Raw genomic sequence first — 22,793 nt, 5'->3', positions numbered from 1 at the left:
AGTGCAGTAAACGAGCTATGAGAGCTAGGTGGTATGACCAGCTAACGATGTATCTCAACAGTGCAGTAAATGAGCTGTGAGAGCTAGGTGGTATGACCAGCTAACGATGTATCTCAACAGTGCAGTAAATGAGCTGTGAGAGCTAGGAGGTATGACCAGCTAACGATGTATCTCAACAGTGCAGTAAACGAGCTATGAGAGCTAGGTTGTATGACCAGCTAACGATGTATCTCAACAGTGCAGTAAACGAGCTATGAGAGCTAGGAGGTATGACCAGCTAACGATGTATCTCAACAGTGCAGTAAACGAGCTATGAGAGCTAGGTGGTATGACCAGCTAACGATGTATCTCAACAGTGCAGTAAATGAGCTACAAAAATTTGTGCAAAAAGCTCAATTGGAGCTCAAATGTAAACTAACAATGTCATAACATTTATTGTCAAACACTATTTATTGCATTGAAAGAACAAAGTGATCATTCACACTCTTTACCAAAATTGATATGCTTAAATAAAGTAAGAAAACTTCAGTCCATTCTAAGTTAGAATTAAAAAAAAAAGCTCCGGGGTTACCACACCACCTTTGCTTTGAAATAGAGGTCAAAATATGAAAACTAAGCCAATATTAGAATCAAATATGGATGCTGAGTAAAGTGTTAACTATCAGAAATGAAAGGTTGTCGATATTCTTGAAGAAATAAGACAGTAAAACTGCAACTTCCTTTCATTATTTCAGGAAAGAACTTTGATTGTTACAGGGATATTGGTTCCGAGGTATACTATACCTGGAGTTCATTCTTAGAAACTTGTTGATATGCTTTGAATCTTTAAAATAAATCTTAAGTTAACAAACACACACACACACACACACACACACACACACACTCTGTATGACCTCCTTCAGGTTTTTCAAAAATTTTTACTCTTAGAAGTTATATTCCATAAAAGCTTTTCTTTTGCTTCTAAATCACTCTCATTTTACATAAAAATTACTACATGATGGTCAAACATGATTTAAAGTAATAAAAATCTCCCTTTGGCCAAATACCAGCTTGACCAAATATTTTTCAGTTCATGAGAATGATAAATTTCACCAATCTTTATCTTTGGTTTCAATTGTATGGCAGGGTGAGAGTGGCCCAGTAATGATAGCACTGACACCCTCTCTACAGCAAAAAAAACATCTATATCTGTGTAAATAGTAAAAAAATAGAACTTTACACCTGCTTTAAAATGAATGTAAAACACATAATATACAGTTGCCTGCATTGCATATTATTCATACATAAATATACAATTATTAATACTTATGAATAAATTAATATTGCTGTAATATTTCCAGTGATGTGCAAGGATGCGATTATCATACATATTTCATAAATCCTATCGTGCACTTAGTTACAACAGAGTTTACATGAAACCAAAACTGTTGAAAATGTATAACACCTGTATAATTATTGTATAGTGGTGTCTAGGTTTTCAATTGTACAATGCTTTGAGCACATACATGTACTTGTAGTAGAGAAACCTTATAATGTAAATACGAATACATACATCATTGGTACGGTAGTAAGCTGTAGATTTCACATACATGTACATGTAGTAGAGAAACCTTATAATGTAAATACCAATACATACATCATTGGTACGGTAGTAAGCTGTAGATTTCACATACATGTACACATAGTAGAGAAACCTTATAATGTAAATACCAATACATACATCATTGGTACGGTAGTAAGCTGTAGATTTCACATACATGTACATGTAGTAGAGAAACCTTATAATGTAAATATGAATACATACATCATTGGTACGGTAGTAAGCTGTAGATTTCACATACATGTACACGTAGTAGAGAAACCTTATAATGTAAATACGAATACATACATCATTGGTACGGTAGTAAGCTGTAGATTTCACATACATGTACATGTAGTAGAGAAACCTTATAATGTAAATATGAATACATACATCATTGGTACGGTAGTAAGCTGTAGATTTCACATACATGTACATGTAGTAGAGAAACCTTATAATGTAAATATGAATACATACATCATTGGTACGGTAGTAAGCTGTAGATTTCACATACATGTACTTGTAGTAGAGAGAAACCTTATAATGTAAATACGAATACATACATCATTGGTACGGTAGTAAGCTGTAGATTTCACATACATGTACATGTAGTAGAGAAACCTTATAATGTAAATACCAATACATACATCATTGGTACGGTAGTAAGCTGTAGATTTCACATACATGTACACGTAGTAGAGAAACCTTATAATGTAAATATGAATACATACATCATTGGTACGGTAGTAAGCTGTAGATTTCACATACATGTACATGTAGTAGAGAAACCTTATAATGTAAATACCAATACATACATCATTGGTACGGTAGTAAGCTGTAGATTTCACATACATGTACACGTAGTAGAGAAACCTTATAATGTAAATATGAATACATACATCATTGGTACGGTAGTAAGCTGTAGATTTCACATACATGTACACGTAGTAGAGAAACCTTATAATGTAAATATGAATACATACATCATTGGTACGGTAGTAAGCTGTAGATTTCACATACATGTACATGTAGTAGAGAAACCTTATAATGTAAATACCAATACATACATCATTGGTACGGTAGTAAGCTGTAGATTTCACATACATGTACACGTAGTAGAGAAACCTTATAATGTAAATACCAATACAATGTACATACAACATTGGTACGGTAGTAAGCTGTAGATTTCACATACATGTACACATAGTAGAGAAACCTTATAATGTAAATACGAATACATACATCATTGGTACGGTAGTAAGCTGTAGATTTCACATACATGTACACGTAGTAGAGAAACCTTATAATGTAAATACCAATACAATGTACATACAACATTGGTACGGTAGTAAGCTGTAGATTTCACATACATGTACATGTAGTAGAGAAACCTTATAATGTAAATACGAATACATACATCATTGGTACGGTAGTAAGCTGTAGATTTCACATACATGTACACGTAGTAGAGAAACCTTATAATGTAAATATGAATACATACATCATTGGTACGGTAGTAAGCTGTAGATTTCACATACATGTACATGTAGTAGAGAAACCTTATAATGTAAATACCAATACAATGTACATACAACATTGGTACGGTAGTAAGCTGTAGATTTCACATACATGTACACATAGTAGAGAAACCTTATAATGTAAATACGAATACATACATCATTGGTACGGTAGTAAGCTGTAGATTTCACATACATGTACATGTAGTAGAGAAACCTTATAATGTAAATACCAATACAATGTACATACAACATTGGTACGGTAGTAAGCTGTAGATTTCACATACATGTACACATAGTAGAGAAACCTTATAATGTAAATACGAATACATACATCATTGGTACGGTAGTAAGCTGTAGATTTCACATACATGTACATGTAGTAGAGAAACCTTATAATGTAAATACGAATACATACATCATTGGTACGGTAGTAAGCTGTAGATTTCACATCCATCAAATCACTTCAAAACTCAAAGGGATAATCAGTGGAGATAGTCACATGTGTATTATATTAAATGTATAAAAACTGTAATACATTACTTATAAAGACCTAATCTTTGTATAAATAGGGGCAGCATTAAAAGTTGACACTGATTATTCTAGATGACACTGACTATGTAACATTGACCATCTATGAAACCATCATTTTAGAGAGTATTACAGATGTTGTATCTCCTAATGTTGCACTACAGTATTATGAATATACAGGACAGAAATCCGTCACAGACTCTATTAGTGAAATTAGTTGCATTTTGGAGTGTGTATTCATGAAAATATTGGCTTGATACACGTTGAGAAGTGTCGACACACTGACCAAGGATAGAAAATCAGCACTTTAAAAGAGTCATAAGTTATCATTGGCAAGTTGTAGACTATTAAGTTCTGAGTTCACTTCACACCTGTCATATGACTTCAAAATTCAAAGTGATAATCAGTTTTAATTCCTTTCAACAACTCCTGCAAGACATCGTGTCTTTTGATATTGATCAGTGCAACCACAACAGTCTTTATAGTAGCACCACTTTGACTAGCAACGCGTAGAAGAGCCTCAGTAGGTCGTTTACCTTGCTGCAAAGCTATAGTAAACTGATCTATTTCCAGATTGCTGTATTCAAGCTCTGATGCAAGCGATCGGTAATCTGCTAGCAATGGGTGTGCAAAGTCAAGAAGCTTGGCCATTTCACTGCATGCTGTGAACGGAACTGCTTTCAACAACCCGTAGATGGTGTATTTCTTTAACTCCTGTAAAGTAACTTTTCCTTGCAAGTGAGTTACACGTTTACCATGAAGGAATAAACCCACTCTTCCTTCAGGATTTCCTGGTATAGATTTGGTAGGTTGCTCTCCAGGAAGTGCGAACCATCTCCGTAGATGTTCAGTGCTAACCCTGTGATGAACACTACACTTTGCAGATCCCTTAGTGATGATTTCTGGAGACACCTCAATGAATGGAGACTGATGACTTTGTTTCATCTGACAACCTGCACTGATTGTGTGGACGGAACATGGACAATTAAAAGATACTTTGAAAGCAAGCCCTGGAACCCAATGGCTAATTAAGTCTTTCAAATGTTGATCAACCACCTGCCTGACATGACTGCACAAATCAGGACTTGGCTTGTCTTCATCAGGTGTCTGTCCTTCGATTGGATTGTAAATGACATTAATCAGTATTTCACTTTCAAATTTTGACAACACCATATCGTGGTCATCATCAAGTTCAAATAGCACACAGTCACGGTATAAAATAGTATTGCACGGTTTCCACTCTCGTAAACATCTTGTCACAAGTCGGTGATACAGTCCATTTGGAAGGAAACCCTCTTTGAAATGGAAATACAGAGGCATAGGACATGGTATACTTCCAGGTGGAATGATGCTTTCCATGTCCATCTCTGCTTTGAGTAGTGAAGGAACAAAATATTCAGAAACCATGGGTCTCGCATTTTGTGCGTCACATGAAGACGTGCCACAATCATGACAGTAAGCAGCATGGATAGTGTTCTTGTCAACATGTGATATACCACCATGGCAGTAACATGGCCCACCACCAAGACTTACACTCTTCTCTGCACATGATGAAGCGCTACTCACCTCTTCACTAGGACTGACAGTTTTCTCAATACATGCACAAATCAGATCAAATCTCTGCATGATATCTAGCAAGATATCTTTATACTCAAGCAGCCCTAGTTTACACCAAACAGAGTCAACCAAACGCATATCTAGAATACCTTTACTGTCTAAAACATCCCAATACTTTCTACATTGACGATCTTGATCCTGATATGCCTTGACAGTGATAATACTCTTAAAGACATCTACTAACCACTGTGGATCTAAGATAACTAAATCCTGTAATTGTGGTTCATTGAAATAGATGATATCACCCAAGTCATGATAAAACTGTAAAATGATCTTCATATCAGCTTTGTCTTTAATGCCAAGGTTATCAGCAACATCTTCTAACACCGACAGATCAATAAACTTTCTGCCTTCCTCTTTCAAGTTTTTAAACTTCTCCTCCATCCGTAGCCACTTGATAGGTCTCTCTTCTCCCATCCAGTTCTGTTGCCTGACAACCAGTGACAATTGCTCCTTCAGGGATAACATTTCTGGATCTTCTTCACCTGTCCTAGACTTGTGTGAATTATCAACGACATAAATCTTTGGTAAGACATGTTCATGTGCAGCTGTTACATGGCAACCTAAGAACTTCCTAAGGTCTTTTAGGAAATTCTTGATCATTGCCTCTTGTGTGGAATTCTTGACCTGTAGAATGATCAGAAAGTGTTCTATATAATGTAAATGGATAAACATGGCAAGCATGAATGTAAATACCCCTGAGTACCCACACTGGCACTCACTTGAAATGGAGTTCTGTTATTATTACATATGTTTATTTGAAACAACAAATTTTTGTAAAAAAATCACGATGCAATCACACGCTTTTGTGTGAAATCAACAATAGAGGCCTCATTTGCATATCATTTGCATAGAGGTATGCAATAATGTTTTTGGTATTACACTGCAATGTAAATACTACTGTAACTTAATAGTATGCATGCGCACCAATGTAAGTATAAATCTCTGGTGATGTAAACATTGTAACTATTATATATTACAACAAAGAAATATAATACCAAAAGATATATCAGTTATGTTATTATTAATACCTGTATTAACTGGTCTTTATGAGTGGCTACAATGATAACAGCTGGTGATGATGGCACAGATTGATCAGATGAAATATTGGATAATGGTTCCTCCTGTTGACTATAATGATAGTTTGATAGGCTGGCATGGGCATGGATGGAATTCAACCAAAAATGAATGTAATCTGTGTGAGGACAGATAATTGAGTTATATGAGACATTGTATAAACACAGTGTAAAGGTCTGAGGTTATGGTTACACCTAGGGTAAAGAATAAAGACAAGTTACAGTTACTTTAAGTGTAAAATGATGATACCATTACCATGGAGTTTATATATATATGTAGATCTTGGGTAAAATTATCTGAATAGGCTGAATTAAGACACTAAATTTATTATACACAATTTTACCAAGATGAAGGAATCAATGAGAAACATACATACATGTACTAGACTAAACATTTGTAAATGATAGATGAGATAGGATTAAAGAGTTGATGCTGGGCTCTATCTAAAAAATTCTTTTTGCAAATTTCACATACACAAAAAAAAATGACCTCTCAGCCCCTCCTTCAGGATTATGGGAATTATAATTGACATGCATACATTACTATTTCAATGACACCCCCCTCCCACCCCCTTACCTTTGATGGTTGATTTTGTTTGTTCTTCTACTACGTCATATACTCCTTGTCTTGTCTCTGGTGCAACAATGGAATCTAAAGGCTTTGTAATATCAACAACTAGAATATACACAGCTCTGTTTGTTAGAAATACCTAAGATGGATTGGAAAAGAAAGAACACTTGTTATTTAGCTGAAGTTTCTTTCAATACATTTTAAGCCATGTAACTAAATACTTACATTTGTGTCAAGCATGGTTAAGATTAAGCTTTCAAATTAAGTTGTAATCAGGATTTCATTTTTAACAGAGGATTTAGTCCTTAGGATAAATCAGATCTTAGTGAACTAGTAATTATATTTTGTCTCATTATAAACTTTAAGGCGGATAGCGAAAATTAAAGATTATTCCTGTCCATGTCACATTATCTTCCAGATCACATATAATAAATACCAGTACATCAAAACACTTAATACCTGGTGAGTTGTGTAGAACACACTCTGTCCACCAAAGTCCCAGAACGACAAGGTAATCTCAGGTTCCTCATTAGATTCTGCATCATCCTCTTGAAGGGCGCCCTCTAGAGCCAATTGTTCAAGCAATTCTGCTATTTCCTCTGGCAGATCTGACAGTGGTGATGTTTCTTCTGCACTGTAAGCTGGACTTGATCCTTCTAGAATATGAGGTGTGATGTAAGTTTCTGGTACACTATTGTTTCAAACAGTGATTTTTTTAAATTTTTTAAATGCACAGGAAATATTTTTTTATACAGCTCGTGAACGTTTCAGCAGTATAGCACAAATCTGGGTTTGCACATGGTGTGAGTGGAGGGTGATTAAGATGTATTTTTTTAAATCATTTGTTCTCATGCTGAATTTTTTTTTTTTTTTTGTCAATATTTTGTTTTTTTAACCAAAGTCGATAGTTTCCTTCATTCTATCAACTGTATCTACTGTTTCTAAGTCTAGGTGATTGACCCTTCTTACCAGTGGCAGGAAGGTCTTCTCCAACTACATCACTTGTTTCTGTCAATGTCGTTACATCTACATTCTCAGAAGACATTTCATCATCTTGTCTTGACACAGCAGAACTAGCCTGTTCCGTTGAACTTTCCTCAGAAATCTGACCCGCATCACCTCCGGCATCTTGACCAATGTTCTTTCTCAAAGCTGATAACATTTCCTTGACTACAGAACTCTTGAATGTATCTTTAAATTCTGTCATTCCACCCGTGTCATCTAAATATACAATATCAAATTATACCAGTCAGTGTTCTCTGAAGACAGTATTTTACAGCAAAAAGGAGTAAAAGCCAATGTTAGCTAATGTTGACCTGATGAAATCATGGACAAAGTAAAATCACCAGATTCATTATATCCATCAGTGGCATCTATTAGTTAAATTGCTTCGTTTCATTTGTTCAAATACTTAAAAGTAGGCACAGATCTTTACTTTTGTCTTTAGGCCTAAAAAAATTGTTTGGTTCTGGTTACCTGACCCCACCTAGCTTTTTTACTGCCGACCCTAAACTTTCTTTTTTTACATATTCGAGAAAAAAAATAATAAAATGGCGAAAACTGTGAAGTCTCGCGAGTATTGGATGCGGAAAACTGACATCAACTTAAAAAGACAATATAAAACTGTATTTTCAATCTGTAATGGCTGTACATCTGATGAGATGAAACCATTAACAGAGGGACCATATTGAAAACACCGGAAAACATAACTACCTGAATGAGACACTCACATATGTTAGTAACAACCTTGCAGCACTGACTAATACAGGGAGAACCCAGCTGCTGATATTCTTGATAAAATTTCAGCCTACCTGCTGATGTTTTTGATTTCCAGTTATTGACATCAATAACACAAGTGGATGGATCTGTTTCGATACCATTAGTACTTGGTTCATCAAACTGAAAAGATTCACCTCGTAGACACCTTGCTAGACTTGTCTTACCAACACCTTGCTGTCCAACAAACATAACCCTTGCACGATATACTTTCATTTTGCCTTCTTCTAAAGCTTTCTCATAAACTTTCACTACTTCTGGCCCTCTGAGGTGGATTTCCCTTGGAACTGAGTAAAATAACAAAACTTTCATTAATTGTCTCAAATGCTCAGATGATAAAAGTTAGAACATTGAACTTTTCACTTTTGTAAGATCATTCTCCAAACTTCAGAATAACATTAATATCATTAATACATTCCCTGTATAAAAATTCTAAATTATAGTATACATGTGTGTCAACTAAATTTGTCTGCCTTCAACATTTCTATATTTCTCATCTAATTAAGGATTACGCAGTATCCTGTGATATACTATACAAAATATGAGCAGTTGTATTTGGCCAAATTAATATGTCATTGTTACGATATGATATGATACTATAGAACACACTACAACACACCACACCACACCACGACAGGACAGGACACGACACGACACGACAGGACACAACACAACACAACACAACACAACATGTTGCAACATACTATGGCCTCTGACTAAGAATTTCAAAACACTGACTTACTTGCTTTCCTGTGTTCTGGTTCTTGACTGATGTCTCTCTCCTGTAAATCAACATGTCAAATTATACTGTCTAATAGTAATAATCTCTTACATTACTTGAACATGTTATGGGTTTAACACACATGTACTGTCAACAGTTATATCACTACAAAAATTTCCAGATTCATACAGCAAAACTGTTTCTTTGTAGTCACACAGGCTAACGTTTGAGGGCAGAATTATCATATAACACACACCAGAAACTTAACATTTCATATTTTTCTTTCATTAGCAAATTTGCTAAATCTTAAACATAACATCTTCAAAAGTATCTGACAGTAGCACAGGGTGCAGCGAGCATGCAATCAATCAATCAATCAATAAATTACATGCTTGCTGCACCCTGTGGACAGTAGATATTCTCTCACCTTTTCACTTTCAAGGATAATTTCGACAATCTCTTCATGACCTTTGTTCTGGGCAAGGTCAATAGGTCGCATATTTTGCTGAAAAATAATCAAATAGGATGTATTTAATTATGTAAATGTGTTGATATCAAAATCACTACGTTGAAATGTTTTCCTGAAAAATGAATATCAAACAATGCAACATAAAAGATGATGTATTTTAAGTAATGTAAACAAAGTCCTCTGTATTAGGACTACAGAAAATCCAAAAAAAAACTAAATTGACTATCATATTGTAAATTGTAAGCAGATTTGAAATAATGAATATTTATATATATTGTGATAATTGTGATGCTAGTTATTCTAAAGTTGTTAGAATAACTATTTAGATTTGAAATTCTAGTATAATTAGTCATGTGACTTTTGTATTGATCATGTGATTTCCTGAAAAAATTCTGATTATATATAATCATAGATTATTTTGTAATCGTACAAGATTGATCACAAATGCAATTATTTCTCTACTTTGCCATACAACTTACCCTATTCTTGAACTGTGTATTGCACCCACAATCCAACAGTATTTGAGCAGCAGATTGATGTCCTCCAGATGCAGCAAAATGTAGTGGTGTTTGGAGCCTCTGTACAATGTAGGGATATGGTAATGTGTTTTATGTGTAATAGTACCTCAAAATTAACTATTTTCTAGAACACTCTTTGGTGATGTCAACAATATGATCATCTTGGTAAGTATTGTAAAATACAAAATTTTCACTGGAAATTTATTTTCTCTCTTTTTGCTGATGTGAATTTCTGCAACAATAAAATCCTTTGACAATATGTTTATTTGTAGATACTATGCACACCAACTTAGGTCCTGGAAATAGTCATAATGTCTTTTCACTGAAAATTAAATCCATTGAAAATATAGTATTTGAAAGTATGTTTGACTGTGAAACAAAGATTATGCATAATATGACCCCAGATTGACTATTTTCTAGACATGTTTTTTTTAAAAAAAATACAGATATACGGGTACACTGTAATTAATGTTCTATCATAGGCTTTGTTAATAACTAAGTTTGGTTTCCCAGACATTCTGTTATGTATTTTAGTTCGTTTTATCAAAGGAAACACTTTTAGTGTACCTGTGTTTGTTGGTTCAAATCTGCTCCTGCTTTGATCAATAGTTCCATGACATCACTATGTCCGCCCATTGCTGCTAGATGTAGGGCTGTACGTCCACTGGCCTGATTATGTCATACAACAGATTGGAGTAAATAAGTTTTGCCAAAAAGTACATAAATTGCACACTGTAAGAAAACCCTCTGATGTGTGAGTGCCAGTGTGGCATGCGCTGGGTATTTGTTTGTGCACAGACCCTACATTAAAACATGGTTTGTGCGCTGTGTTATCTGTGGCAAGGGCCAGTGCAGCATAAGCTGGGTATTTGTTTGTGTGATGAGTGGTAATCTACAGCAAATGCCATTGCGGCATACTCTGGGTTTCTGTTTGTGTGATGTATTATCTGTAGCAAGTGTCAGTGCGAGAAATGCTGAGTATCTATTTGCATGCTGTAATATCTGCAGCAGTATGGAGCACTTTCTGCGAGTGAAGTGAGTGAAAAAGTGCACCAGAAAACATAAGTCCATTGAACATACCCCAAATACCCATATTGGCACAGCTCTTACATGTACATTATGGTATTCTGTTATTTAAATTTGAAAATTACAAAACTCGGTGCATAATAATGTTTCGCTTCTGGGATACATGTCCTCTGATTTGCATGCAGGTACAATGTATGCAATTTTTGGTATGCAACTTTACTGTCAATGCAAATATCACCAGTAAGCATGCTCATTGGCACAAGTTATCATGAATGCTGATTTGATATTACATGTACGTGCACCTTTCCCATAACAAATACTTAGCTTCTGAATCCAAAGTTTCAGTTTTACATGAAGGCCAAAAAAAAAAAGGAATTGGACATTTTGTCTAAAGTGGTGTGACGATGCAAACTTTTTTTTTTCATTTTCAACAAACCTGTCACTAAATCTACTGTTTATGGCCGATGGCAGTCACTGTTCTTTTTATTTAGTACTTTAAATTTAGAGCAAGTGTGTATGTGGGGCTTGAAATGAATGTTCATAGGTAGGGAGGGGTATTTTTGTGTTTCACCACAGATCTGCATAGGTTGGACAAACTCACAAAAAAAGACAGATATGAGGATACTTAAGTGATATGCACGCTGACCAGAAACAATCCTTTTTTGGGGACCTAACATTTGATGTTTTATATTAACTTTGATGTGGCATCTGTATGGTAAGTTAGTGGTATTTCTTGGGAGTACCATTACCTGTGTAACATTGACCTTAGCTCCACCAGTTAGCAATGCCTGTACAGTTGACTTATGGCCCAGCTGAGCTGCCAGATGTAATGCTGTGTTACCAATATTCTGGTGATAATCAATCAATCAGTCAATCAATCAATCAATCAATCAATCAATCAATCAATCAATCAATCAATCAATCAATGGTTGGTTGAACGCTCCCAAAAGAATAAATGACAGTAAACGTAACAACCAAAAAGAAATCGGAACATGTACACTACATCGGATTTTAATCAGATTGGATATGTAACAGTACCATACTTCAACATTTCATAAGGTGAATGACACTTTGAGAACAGTGAATGATAGTTGTACACATACTAACTACTACTTAGTATTTTAACTTACAAGTGCAGGTACTGCGGATAGTGGAAAACCTGATAATTTGGCCACCTCAGAAGCCTTCTCAGCACAACTCTACAGATAAAAAAAATGATGTAATTCCAATTCTAAAGTTTGCATTATACAGTGCATGAACAGTGGCAATTTAGACAAAAGAGTTCAAATTTATTCACTAGAAAAAGTAGACATAATGACAGATTACTTTTTTAAAGTAAGTAACTAAAACAGTATGAGATCTGAAATGATGCAATTCAGGAGATGACACATTAATGGGTGTGTCGACCTAAGAGGGGCCATTGAATTAATAGGGAACTTGCAAACCTGCCATGTTGAATGTTGAATCATGGGAAATGTGATAACAAATGCTAATGAATTGGTATAGTAAACAGTACTGTTACATTGTTTGCAACCACGAATGATCAATTCATAATTACCCAAACCATTGTGGGAGGTTTTTTTTATTGGTAGCTCCAGATTAGGTATTACGATAACCACAGATATTCCCATAGTCCTTTGCATCTGAGCATGCTCAGTCTGGATTGCAAGTTCCCTATTGGAATAAACTCTCAATTATTAGACTAAGTATAATTAATTTTGATTAGTTTTATCATACTTCAATAAATGCCATAATGGAAGTGGTTTACACTACAAAGTTTGTTGACACATTGACTATATACACATTATATATTTTAGCACTAAATGCAAGGCCATCAATATAGATTCAATATAGACATCTCAAGGGCAAATCTTAACAATATAAGAACCCACTAAATTTGGTACCAAATGACCAATGATGTTGAAAAAAGAAAAAAAAAGTTTTTGAATTTTTAAAATTGGAGTTACTGTAAACTTGACCAAGCTATCAAAGTGTATTTTTTTTCTTGATTGATGTTAGAAACGCTTGCACTCATCAAAATGTGCCATTTTTAGATTCCGATAAATAATACAATAAATGAAGAGAACATCAATGATAGCTTTATCCCATAAACTAAACCACACAAAGTTCTGAGAACAAAATATATTATTTTGTAAAATCATTCATTTAAATTTGTATTTTATCATTTCATGATATTACTTTAATCACCTTTCAACACTAGGTCTTTTTTTTATACAATATTAAATATGAAGACACAAATCAATTGAACTAATGAAAGGTGATGAGTTAGTCATGTGATAGTCACATGACCAAACTGACCTTGTCTTGATTATTGACATCACATCCTGCCAGTAGAAGTTGTTCCACTATAGTGTATTGTCCACTCACAGCCGCCCAATGGAGAGCTGTCCTACCAAATAACTGAACATGTGTATGTAAAGAAGAAAGCTTGTTAGTCTGAACTACATTCTCACTCAACACTTCCAGCCAAATGAAACTTGTTATTTTGGCATAAATCACTGTCTTTAATATTTATGACATATTCCAGTTTCTGAAGTTCCAGCCATTTCTCTGGTAACCACCACAAGAGGGCGTACCAGTTTTGGCAAAGTGGGGCTAAAATTTGTGTCATGGCCATTGGTTGCATGAAGCAGTGAATGAAATGTGTGTGAAAGAACTCTGAATGTCCATAACAGAGTATTACAGTAGTGGTTAGATATGTTTTGATTACTTTTAGTCGCTAATAAAATAGTATTATGGGAACAACATAGAGAATGTGTGGTAACTTAGTGTCTGCTGTCTTTATGCTATATGTAATCTGGCCGTCATTTCCTGATAACAAATGGCTGGTGAACAGCACTCCTAGTGGCCAAACTAAGAAATGTTTTATCTTTCCTAGAACTGGAATATGGTGTACTGGTCAGGGGCTACATTAATTTTGTTCAACCAACCAAACGCTGTTTACGGCGTAGCAAATGATTATTACACACTTACCTTTGTACGCAGATTAATATCACATTTTGCATTGAGTAATGAATCGACAACAAACCAATGCCCATACTGAGATGCGAGGTGTAGAGCTGTTCTTCCACTGGACTGAAATTAAAAGTACATACGTAACTATAGCAACCTCACTTTAAATTACTATAATACATTATACATAATCATGTATATACAGCTGTATGTATATATACAATAAATAAACAATACTGCAATCAGTTCAACTTTGGTAAAAATTTGCAGTCAGTCCCACTAGAATGTCACATATCAGAGTCTTGGCGAACACTGCCAAACATTTTGTTACAATGTTACAATATTCTTAGGTGGACAATGTCAAAACAATTTGTTTCATTATATTTTAACCATGACACCTGGACGACTAGTTCTAAATGAATGATAAATAGTCAAGAAGAACTGAATGGGAGGTTCAAAAGTGGACAGGGTCTATGTATGGATGATTACTGTACATTAATGATGCATAGTGATATTACGTTATTATATTAATGCACGCAAAATCTACAATATTTCACTAACAGAGTCTACAGTAAGGTAAGTTACATGTATATCAATCGTCCTAACATACACACACGCACACACACACACACACGCACACGCACACGCACACGCACACGCACACACACACACACACACACACACACACACACACACACACACACACACACACACTTATAATCACCATACCGACATACACCGTACACAATCTCTGCCTGTTTTACTGAATAATACTTGTACATTCATCCTTATTTCCACCATGATATCAATTAACAGCTGGCATTTACCAATACCTATACTAAACTACATGTACATGTAGGAATTATCAGTCACTCCAAACTTCACTATGTAATTCTATACTCATTTTCCTTGTATTTTCACCTAAGTATGATGACATACACTAGACATGTGAAGAAAAGTTAACTTTTATGTTATATAATAATTTGACATTTCCTTCTTCCTTAAACCTTCTCACCATGTATTTCCTGTGTAACTAAATTATTTCAGTTTCAACTTCTCCTAAACAATAATAGGAAGGCATCACTTGACAATTCTTTACTTCTAATCATCAATAATGTGACAATTACATTAGATACAAAATAATTGTGATAATGAATAATAAAACAGTATTCTTATAACAATCTCAATTTCCTAATAACTCACTGTAAACAACTGTCTCACCTTAGATTGTGCATTCAGTGGGCAATCCTGTAATGACACTAAATATTCTACTACATTGGTACTTCCACACTTAGCTGCCAATTGAAGTACATTGTATTCACCCTGTGTATACAAATACATGTAAGTGTTAGTGTACATAGTGGTAATACTGTAAGTTAACAGTAAAGATGCAATTTGACTCATTCTAGGTTAACACTATGACAATTTCTGTTTTTTGGGTTAACAATTATTTTTTTGAGATTCTTAAAAATTAACATTTTAAGAATTACAAATAAGATGTATAATTGAGAACAAGATTTTAAGTAACTGTTATTTTTTGACAAATCATGAATTTTATTGGTATAGTAATTCTCTAAGGTAGTGAGGTTTTTCACTAAGGCATAATTTTTTTTGTACCGATTTCTTTTTTGATTATGATATTTTTCCCTGCAATGTTACATTGCACAAATCAGAAACTACACATTAATCTGAGAGCGTGTCCTTGACCACTGTAATATGCAAGCACTTAGCAAAGTAAAAATAATTTTCGAGTATCATGCATTTTCACATAGAAAATATTGTACTTTTGCAATGAATTCTTATTTTCTTTTTAGCCATGTAGGCTATATTTTGAGCCATGTAGGCTATATTTTAAGGCAATGTAAACACACTGAGACTGCAGCACTATTACAATGAGTAACACTGAAGTAAAGCACTATGTGCTACACTCATTTATAGCATTTATATCAAGTGTAATAGTATACTGTTTCAATTGGTTTATTTACAAGCCTAGCATGTAGCCTTTCTAATGTGGTCAATTGGCAAATAAAACAGTATACTTTTACACTTGATATGGATGCTATAAACACTGGGCAAAAGTTTCACTTATTTAAAAATATTTTAAGAAGGGTTTATTTCTGTGTGAAAAACACATCAACAAAAATGTAATATATCATGCTATGTGTTATGTTTACATTGTAGGATTTAGTCTCTCTGACTACCATTACTAACAGTACCAGTGTTCTGCCGAGGCCGCGGCCTTGCGACATTGGCCCCCTAAAATTACAAATGACGCAATAATTGTCCCACCTTGCGTCATTTTGGCGCATTCATTGTAGGGCAGACACTAAGTCCAGGAACAGGCCCTGGCGTCAATACCACAAAAAGTATACTGACTCTGTAAGCGACATGCAGTTTTGTTGACATCATATAAGATACAGTGACAACACGCAGTTCTATTGTTAACATGCAAAAAAAATGCATTAATATGCAACAAAAAGATCAACTTTGATAAACATAATCTTCAATTGAAACATTAGAGGTAGTCTCATAGAGTAGATGAGACGCCTAAATGGACGTCTCTCTTCCCATGTTTTGTCTACCGTCACTGTCGCGACCTCTGACCTACTCACTGACGTGTGCGAAACACTGAACTTGCTACGGGAAATCGGAACATCTATCTGCCACATAAGCCTTAGTAAACCAAATTTTACGGGACAGGTTGTGATATTCATTTGTTGATGGGTTAACAAAATGAGTACATGTGTATTTTGATTCCGACAAAGCTGCGTTAGGGGATCGTGTTGCATGATGTTGACAGTGACACGTGAATGTTGGGCACTGAATCAATGAGTGATCACTGGCTGTCACTAGAGACGGCTGATGCATGTGCGCCCGGTCAGACATGACGAATGAACTTGTTGTGCAAATCAGAAAATAATTACAGTGGTATTACAAAGCATCATGCATCCTAACGTTGACGTTGTTGATAGTTTAAGTTCAAGGTTTCAGAGTTTCAAGGACACCTAATGTCAGCTTTCCGTATCAAGTTTACAATATGTAACTAATACTGTCATTTGATATAGCACCTGACGAAATCATGTTGTTACACAGCCAGTGATGGTAATTAAAAATAAAAATAAATTATTTTAAAGTTTGACTGTATTATTTTTTCGTTCACATTTGGTACTTTTGAAAGTCAGGGAGTTTATTTTCTTCAAAATGTTTTTTTTTTCTAAACTCGTCATGAATTTGAAGAGGGAATGATAAACATGGCAATGTAACAGTTGTAAAAATGAAACAAGTGGTTACAAGATTAGGATTTCTCAAAGTTTTTATTCAATCATGTGTTCACTAATTTTGAAGTTGTTCTTTATCCTTGTCTGAGAAAAGGAATTATAAATTTGAGCACTGCTATTCATTGATATTCAGATTAAAATTTGTGACTAGTAGCTGGCTGTTCAATCTTTCTAAACAACATATAATATACTCTGTAGAAATGACTTAAAATTACATAATTTTTATTGCCTTCTTTTTCTAAGGTGTAATGTGTAGTGTACAATTTTCAAAAAATAGCTTACTGGGAACTGTTATTATGAATGGAATTGTTTTATGAAGTTAGGTAATAATCTATGTGTAATGGAATATCTCAGACCATGGTATCTCTATAGTGGTCTGAGGTAATATATATAATTTCATAGACAATAAATAATTGACCCCACTCCCTGTCAAATGACCCCACTTTTTGCAACCAAGGGGCCTTTGTCCCCACTAGTTGGAAACCTTGGCAGAACACTGCAGTACTGTTACTATAATACAACCCATAACAGCAAAGTAAAGCGTTTTCTGTATGTACTACAGGCAAAACAGCCAATTTTTAGGACTCCTTGACAATTAAATTCCTTGTTTGTTCATCCACAGACAAGTTTCTTACATGTCTGTGGTTCATCATCGCTAATGTTACATACAAGCAGTCATGCTTTTTTCAACATTTTTAAACATCAAATATCAAGTATTCACCAACAAATCTTAATTTCATCGATCAACAGCACAATAAAATATCAGAGTTTTCCAATATTTTGACAACTAACAGCGATCTTCATCTGGGAATGAGGCAATGACCTAAAAAAAGGTCATGACCTCAAGCCTAAGGCGGTGTAAATCTTTAGGCTTGAGGTCATGACCTCATTTCTAGATGAAGATAACTGTTTATAGTCATCAAAATATTGGAACACTCAGATATTTTGTTGCACTATTGAATGATGAAATTAAGTTTTGCTGAGAATTCTATACAGTGAATGAAATCATTTGAATAAATATTCATCCTTTGTGAAAGTGAAAGAGCAAACACATGACATGTACGTTTAGCGGTTCATTTTTGACTGTCGTTCAACTTAAAACATGCATCTTAGTTTAGAATACTGTATTGTTGAATAATGTGTCTGCAGACATAACCTGGCTAGGTCTGTGTAAACTCCCAAGTTTTCATATTCATAACTTTCATTACCTTTTTGTCTGTTGCCGAGATTGATGCCCCAAGTCTGACTAATCTTTTGACAGATCCTACATTATTGGTCTCAGCGGCTTTTAAAAGTTGTTGGTCCAATGATTGCTGCATCCTGTGTATAAATTTTCAGATAACAATATTAGAATAAACTGTTTTCAACACAAAAAAAAAATGAAATAGATTTCAAAATGAATAGAAAAAGTGAGTGACAATTCTGTGACTAAACTCTATTACAACGGAAATCATAAACCCTGAAACAAAACGTCGTCTGGCTCGGCAAAAATCTCATTAACAAAGCTACATTCTATCGGCTGGCGAGACAAAAATCTTACCAACAGTGTTTCATCAATTGTCTGGCGTGACAAATATCTTTACTGATATAATGTTACACTTTCTTAGCGTGAGCTACCATTATCTTAGGAGATCAACGCCAAATTCATATGTCCCTGCCTGGTAAACCTAAGGTCTGGCACCTTCTTTGATATTTTTGAGACAGTCAATTGACTGAAATGTATCAATTGTATTTCAATTCTTGTTGTGCCAGATGATAACATGTGGAAATATTAATACATTTTTGTCGAGCCAGACGAGAACATTTACAACATCAAAGAGATATTTTGTCTGGCCAGACGTAAACTCTGGCAATGTTATACAGATTTTTGTCAAACCAGGCGACGTTTTGTTTCAGGGTTTGTGATTTCCGTTGTAAATTCATATAGAGCAATTTTGTCTGGCCAGACGTAAACTCTGGCAATGTTATACAGATTTTTGTCAAACCAGGCGACGTTTTGTTTCAGGGTTTGTGATTTCCGTTGTAAATTCATATGGAGCAATTTTGTCTGGCCAGACGTAAACTCTGGCAATGTTATACAGATTTTTGTCAAACCAGGTGATGTTTTGTTTCAGGGTTTGTGATTTCCGTTGTAAATTCATATAGAGCAATTTTGTCTGGCCAGACGTAAACTCTGGCAATGTTATACAGATTTTTGTCAAACCAGGCGACGTTTTGTTTCAGGGTTTGTGATTTCCGTTGTAAATTCATATGGAGCAAACATTTTTAATATCATTCTCGTAAACCAGACAATATTTCTCCACTGATTCACAAATTGCATTAGATGCAGTGCTGTAAAGAGACCTATGGTTTCTAACTCGATGATCATAATATTTTTTTTTTTTTTTTTTTGTCATGAAACTATGCAACAACTTACAACATTCTTCTCATGTAAACATTAGATCCGATCAGCTCCCTGGCTGTCAGTATATACATATTATTTATCTTTTCATTACACTGATTTTTTTCTTTTAAAATACCTTTTGTAATATTTTGCTGTTTGTGTTTTGATCTTGATGTCGTGTAATATTTAAGATGTTTTGTGTTGGTGTATTTTTGTTCTTCTCTGGACTGTGTAGCCGTAATAAAGTTTTTTAATCATAATAATAATTGAATTATTATAAATATACAAAATAGTTAAAAACTTCAGCAGCAAATAAAAAAAATTCAACAAACAGAATTCTTAGATAAAAATTGCCTTCTAATTAATTTCATAATAATTTATCATAACAACAAATGTTTTATGCTATGAACAGTGTGCAGTAAATATTAGATGACAAAATGAGTGGAATGTAAGTTGTAACAGAAATGGACCTTCCTTTGGTGTCAATGAAATACCTTAATATTAATAATAAGTTAATATAGAACATTTGCTGGCTGACACAGGCTGACAGTGACAGTTGTTGTGTGTGTCGAGATCAAACAAGGTGTGTTCACGACCGGTGCCTCGCGCTATGTGTTTGCGTGTGTGTGTGTGTGGGGGGGGGGGGGGGGGGCTTGTCTACTGCACTGTGTCAGACAACCAACACAGTGTACTTGCAAGTAGTTGACAGGTGTTAGCGTGCAAGCACATGTGCTTCGAAAAACAAACATCATTACACATAATATACGATACACTACACAATTAAAACGAAGTGGTTTGTCGTTAAATGAAATTTCAATCTGCAGTCTCCTGACGTAACACCGTCACCACGAAACTAATCTATATGCATCCCACAGGCATTTGTTTCCCGAGTTATGGCTGAGAATATTTCTATCAGAATACAATAAAATGACGATAATATCATTAATATTGACGTATTAAACCAACACTATATGAAAGGGGTAAAATTACACTTGTTTCTGTGATCGCGCAGTTTCACTAAATGCGAAGGAAGACACGTGTCTTCCTTCGCATTTAGTGAAACTGCGCGATCACAGAAACAAGTGTAATTTTACCCCTTTCATATAGTGTTGGTTTAATACGTCAATATTAATGATATTATCGTCATTTTATTGTATTCTGATAGAAATATTCTCAGCCATAACTCGGGAAACAAATGCCTGTGATGCATCCCTGGTACTGTCACATGTACATTCACATGATGTCAATGTAAAAAAACAAACTAATAAACTTCTTCTAACTCACAAATTGGTCATTATATATCCGTCTTACCTCCGACTTCTGACAATCTGTACATGTTATGATCGATGTTTACACGACATTACAGTAGCAAGTGTCAAAGTAAGAGCAGGTGCATCAAAATTACTTGTACAATAGTATGTCAGACATTTGCTTGAGTGACTGTGTGACGATGCTATCACACGCACGCTACACAATTTACAAACACAGACATACGTTACCCAATATATGGGTGTATCCGGCATAAAGCATGTGAGGGGAGTGTTTCTTATGGGAATAAAACGACTACTTGCTCATTGAATGTGTATTTTATGGCAGATATATCACTTAAGTGTTGTCTGCAATGTGAATTGTATTTATTCTGGTCATTCAATTGTCCCCAAACTATCACTTGCAGATGTAAAAATGAATACAGTGCGACCTTACCTTCATTTCGAATGAAGTCACCCAGAGGGTCAGGTCACTAAATTTGAATACGGCGATGACGCATATCTGCATGATGATGTTTTGGGAAAACCCACGCATCCGTACGTGTATACTGCACTGGACGGGGGGCTTCCACCTCCGTTTATGTTTTTTGCAAACCTCGACGGATGGAAAAACGAAGAAAATTAAAACAAATGCAAAAATATGCCCAATGTATCAGTACAAGGGATTATGGTGTAAATAGAAGTAAAATAAAAATTTCCAAAACTTCCCGTGCATAACATTGCAGCCTTCATCCTACCAGGTCCCCTATTATACAGCTGGGTTGAGTGGGTGCAATCGCCTTTCAACACATACAGACATGGAAGAAATTTCTTCCTTGTCTGTGGACTGACAAACGGCAGCAACGAGGCTGCAACCTGAAGATTCCAAGACGGTAACGTCATTCTAACAATTCGACCACCCATTTAATCAAACTTTAAATTTAATCATATAACCCTCGGAATTCAATGCACCAGTACAGTTGAATAAAAAATGTGTTAAAATGTACCTTTACTAAGATTCCAAGGTAAACTCAGCTGACTCTCATTTAGGCCTATTACTAGTAATCTATAGAGGCTAACTTTGGATCTCCCGAGCCCACACCATATCAGGCACAGGCTATCCGTTGCTTTGAATATGAAGATTTCCTTCACCACATATAGTAAAGGATATCTTTAGATTCCAAGCCACGGATAATCTCTAGACTACATTAGGCATATACAACAATATATATTTATATATATATATATATATATATATATATATATATATATATATATATATATATATATATATATATATATATATATATATATATAACTCGCGCGGTGGGTATCAATCTGCTAAGACAGTGCTCTATACCGCAGTGGCAGAGCGCAATAGTTTTGGTAGTTCTCTCTCTCTCTCTCTCTCTCTCTCTCTCTCTCTCTCTCTCTCTCTCTCTCTCTCTCTCTCTCTCTCTCTCTCTCTCTCTCTCTCTCTCTCTCTCTCTCTCTCTCTCTCTCTCTCTCTC

At 34.9% G+C, this 22,793-nt stretch overlaps 1 protein-coding gene across 3 annotated transcripts; it reads right to left on the bottom strand.

The window, feature by feature from the left end:
- Window positions 1-3,255: 3,255 nt before the first annotated feature.
- On the bottom strand, window positions 3,256-21,477 carry LOC144432566 (uncharacterized). Of its 3 annotated transcripts, XR_013480729.1 has the most exons (18): window positions 21,347-21,477; window positions 18,861-18,972; window positions 15,596-15,697; window positions 14,396-14,497; window positions 13,721-13,822; window positions 12,532-12,600; window positions 12,151-12,249; window positions 10,943-11,044; window positions 10,337-10,435; window positions 9,816-9,893; window positions 9,410-9,449; window positions 8,703-8,954; window positions 7,861-8,112; window positions 7,351-7,547; window positions 6,898-7,030; window positions 6,276-6,439; window positions 3,405-5,871; window positions 3,256-3,313 (listed from the first exon to the last, which is right to left on the bottom strand). XR_013480729.1 is itself a non-coding variant. In XM_078120808.1 (17 exons), exons 2-17 carry the CDS (start codon window positions 18,969-18,971, stop codon window positions 4,012-4,014), a joined length of 3,762 nt encoding a protein of 1,253 aa, XP_077976934.1. In that variant the 5' UTR covers window position 18,972; window positions 21,347-21,477; the 3' UTR covers window positions 3,344-4,011. The 3 variants fall into 3 exon arrangements, 1 of the variants encoding a protein (XP_077976934.1); XR_013480730.1 differs by lacking the exon at window positions 12,151-12,249; XM_078120808.1 differs by lacking the exon at window positions 3,256-3,313 and having other exon boundaries at window positions 3,344-5,871.
- Between the last annotated feature and the right edge of the window lie 1,316 nt (window positions 21,478-22,793).

This window comes from Glandiceps talaboti, chromosome 3, assembly GCF_964340395.1.
Source record: "Glandiceps talaboti chromosome 3, keGlaTala1.1, whole genome shotgun sequence".
NCBI lineage: Eukaryota > Metazoa > Hemichordata > Enteropneusta > Spengelidae > Glandiceps > Glandiceps talaboti.
The sequence above is the reverse complement of the archived record's forward strand: the minus strand, read 5'-3'. Positions and strand labels throughout refer to the sequence as shown.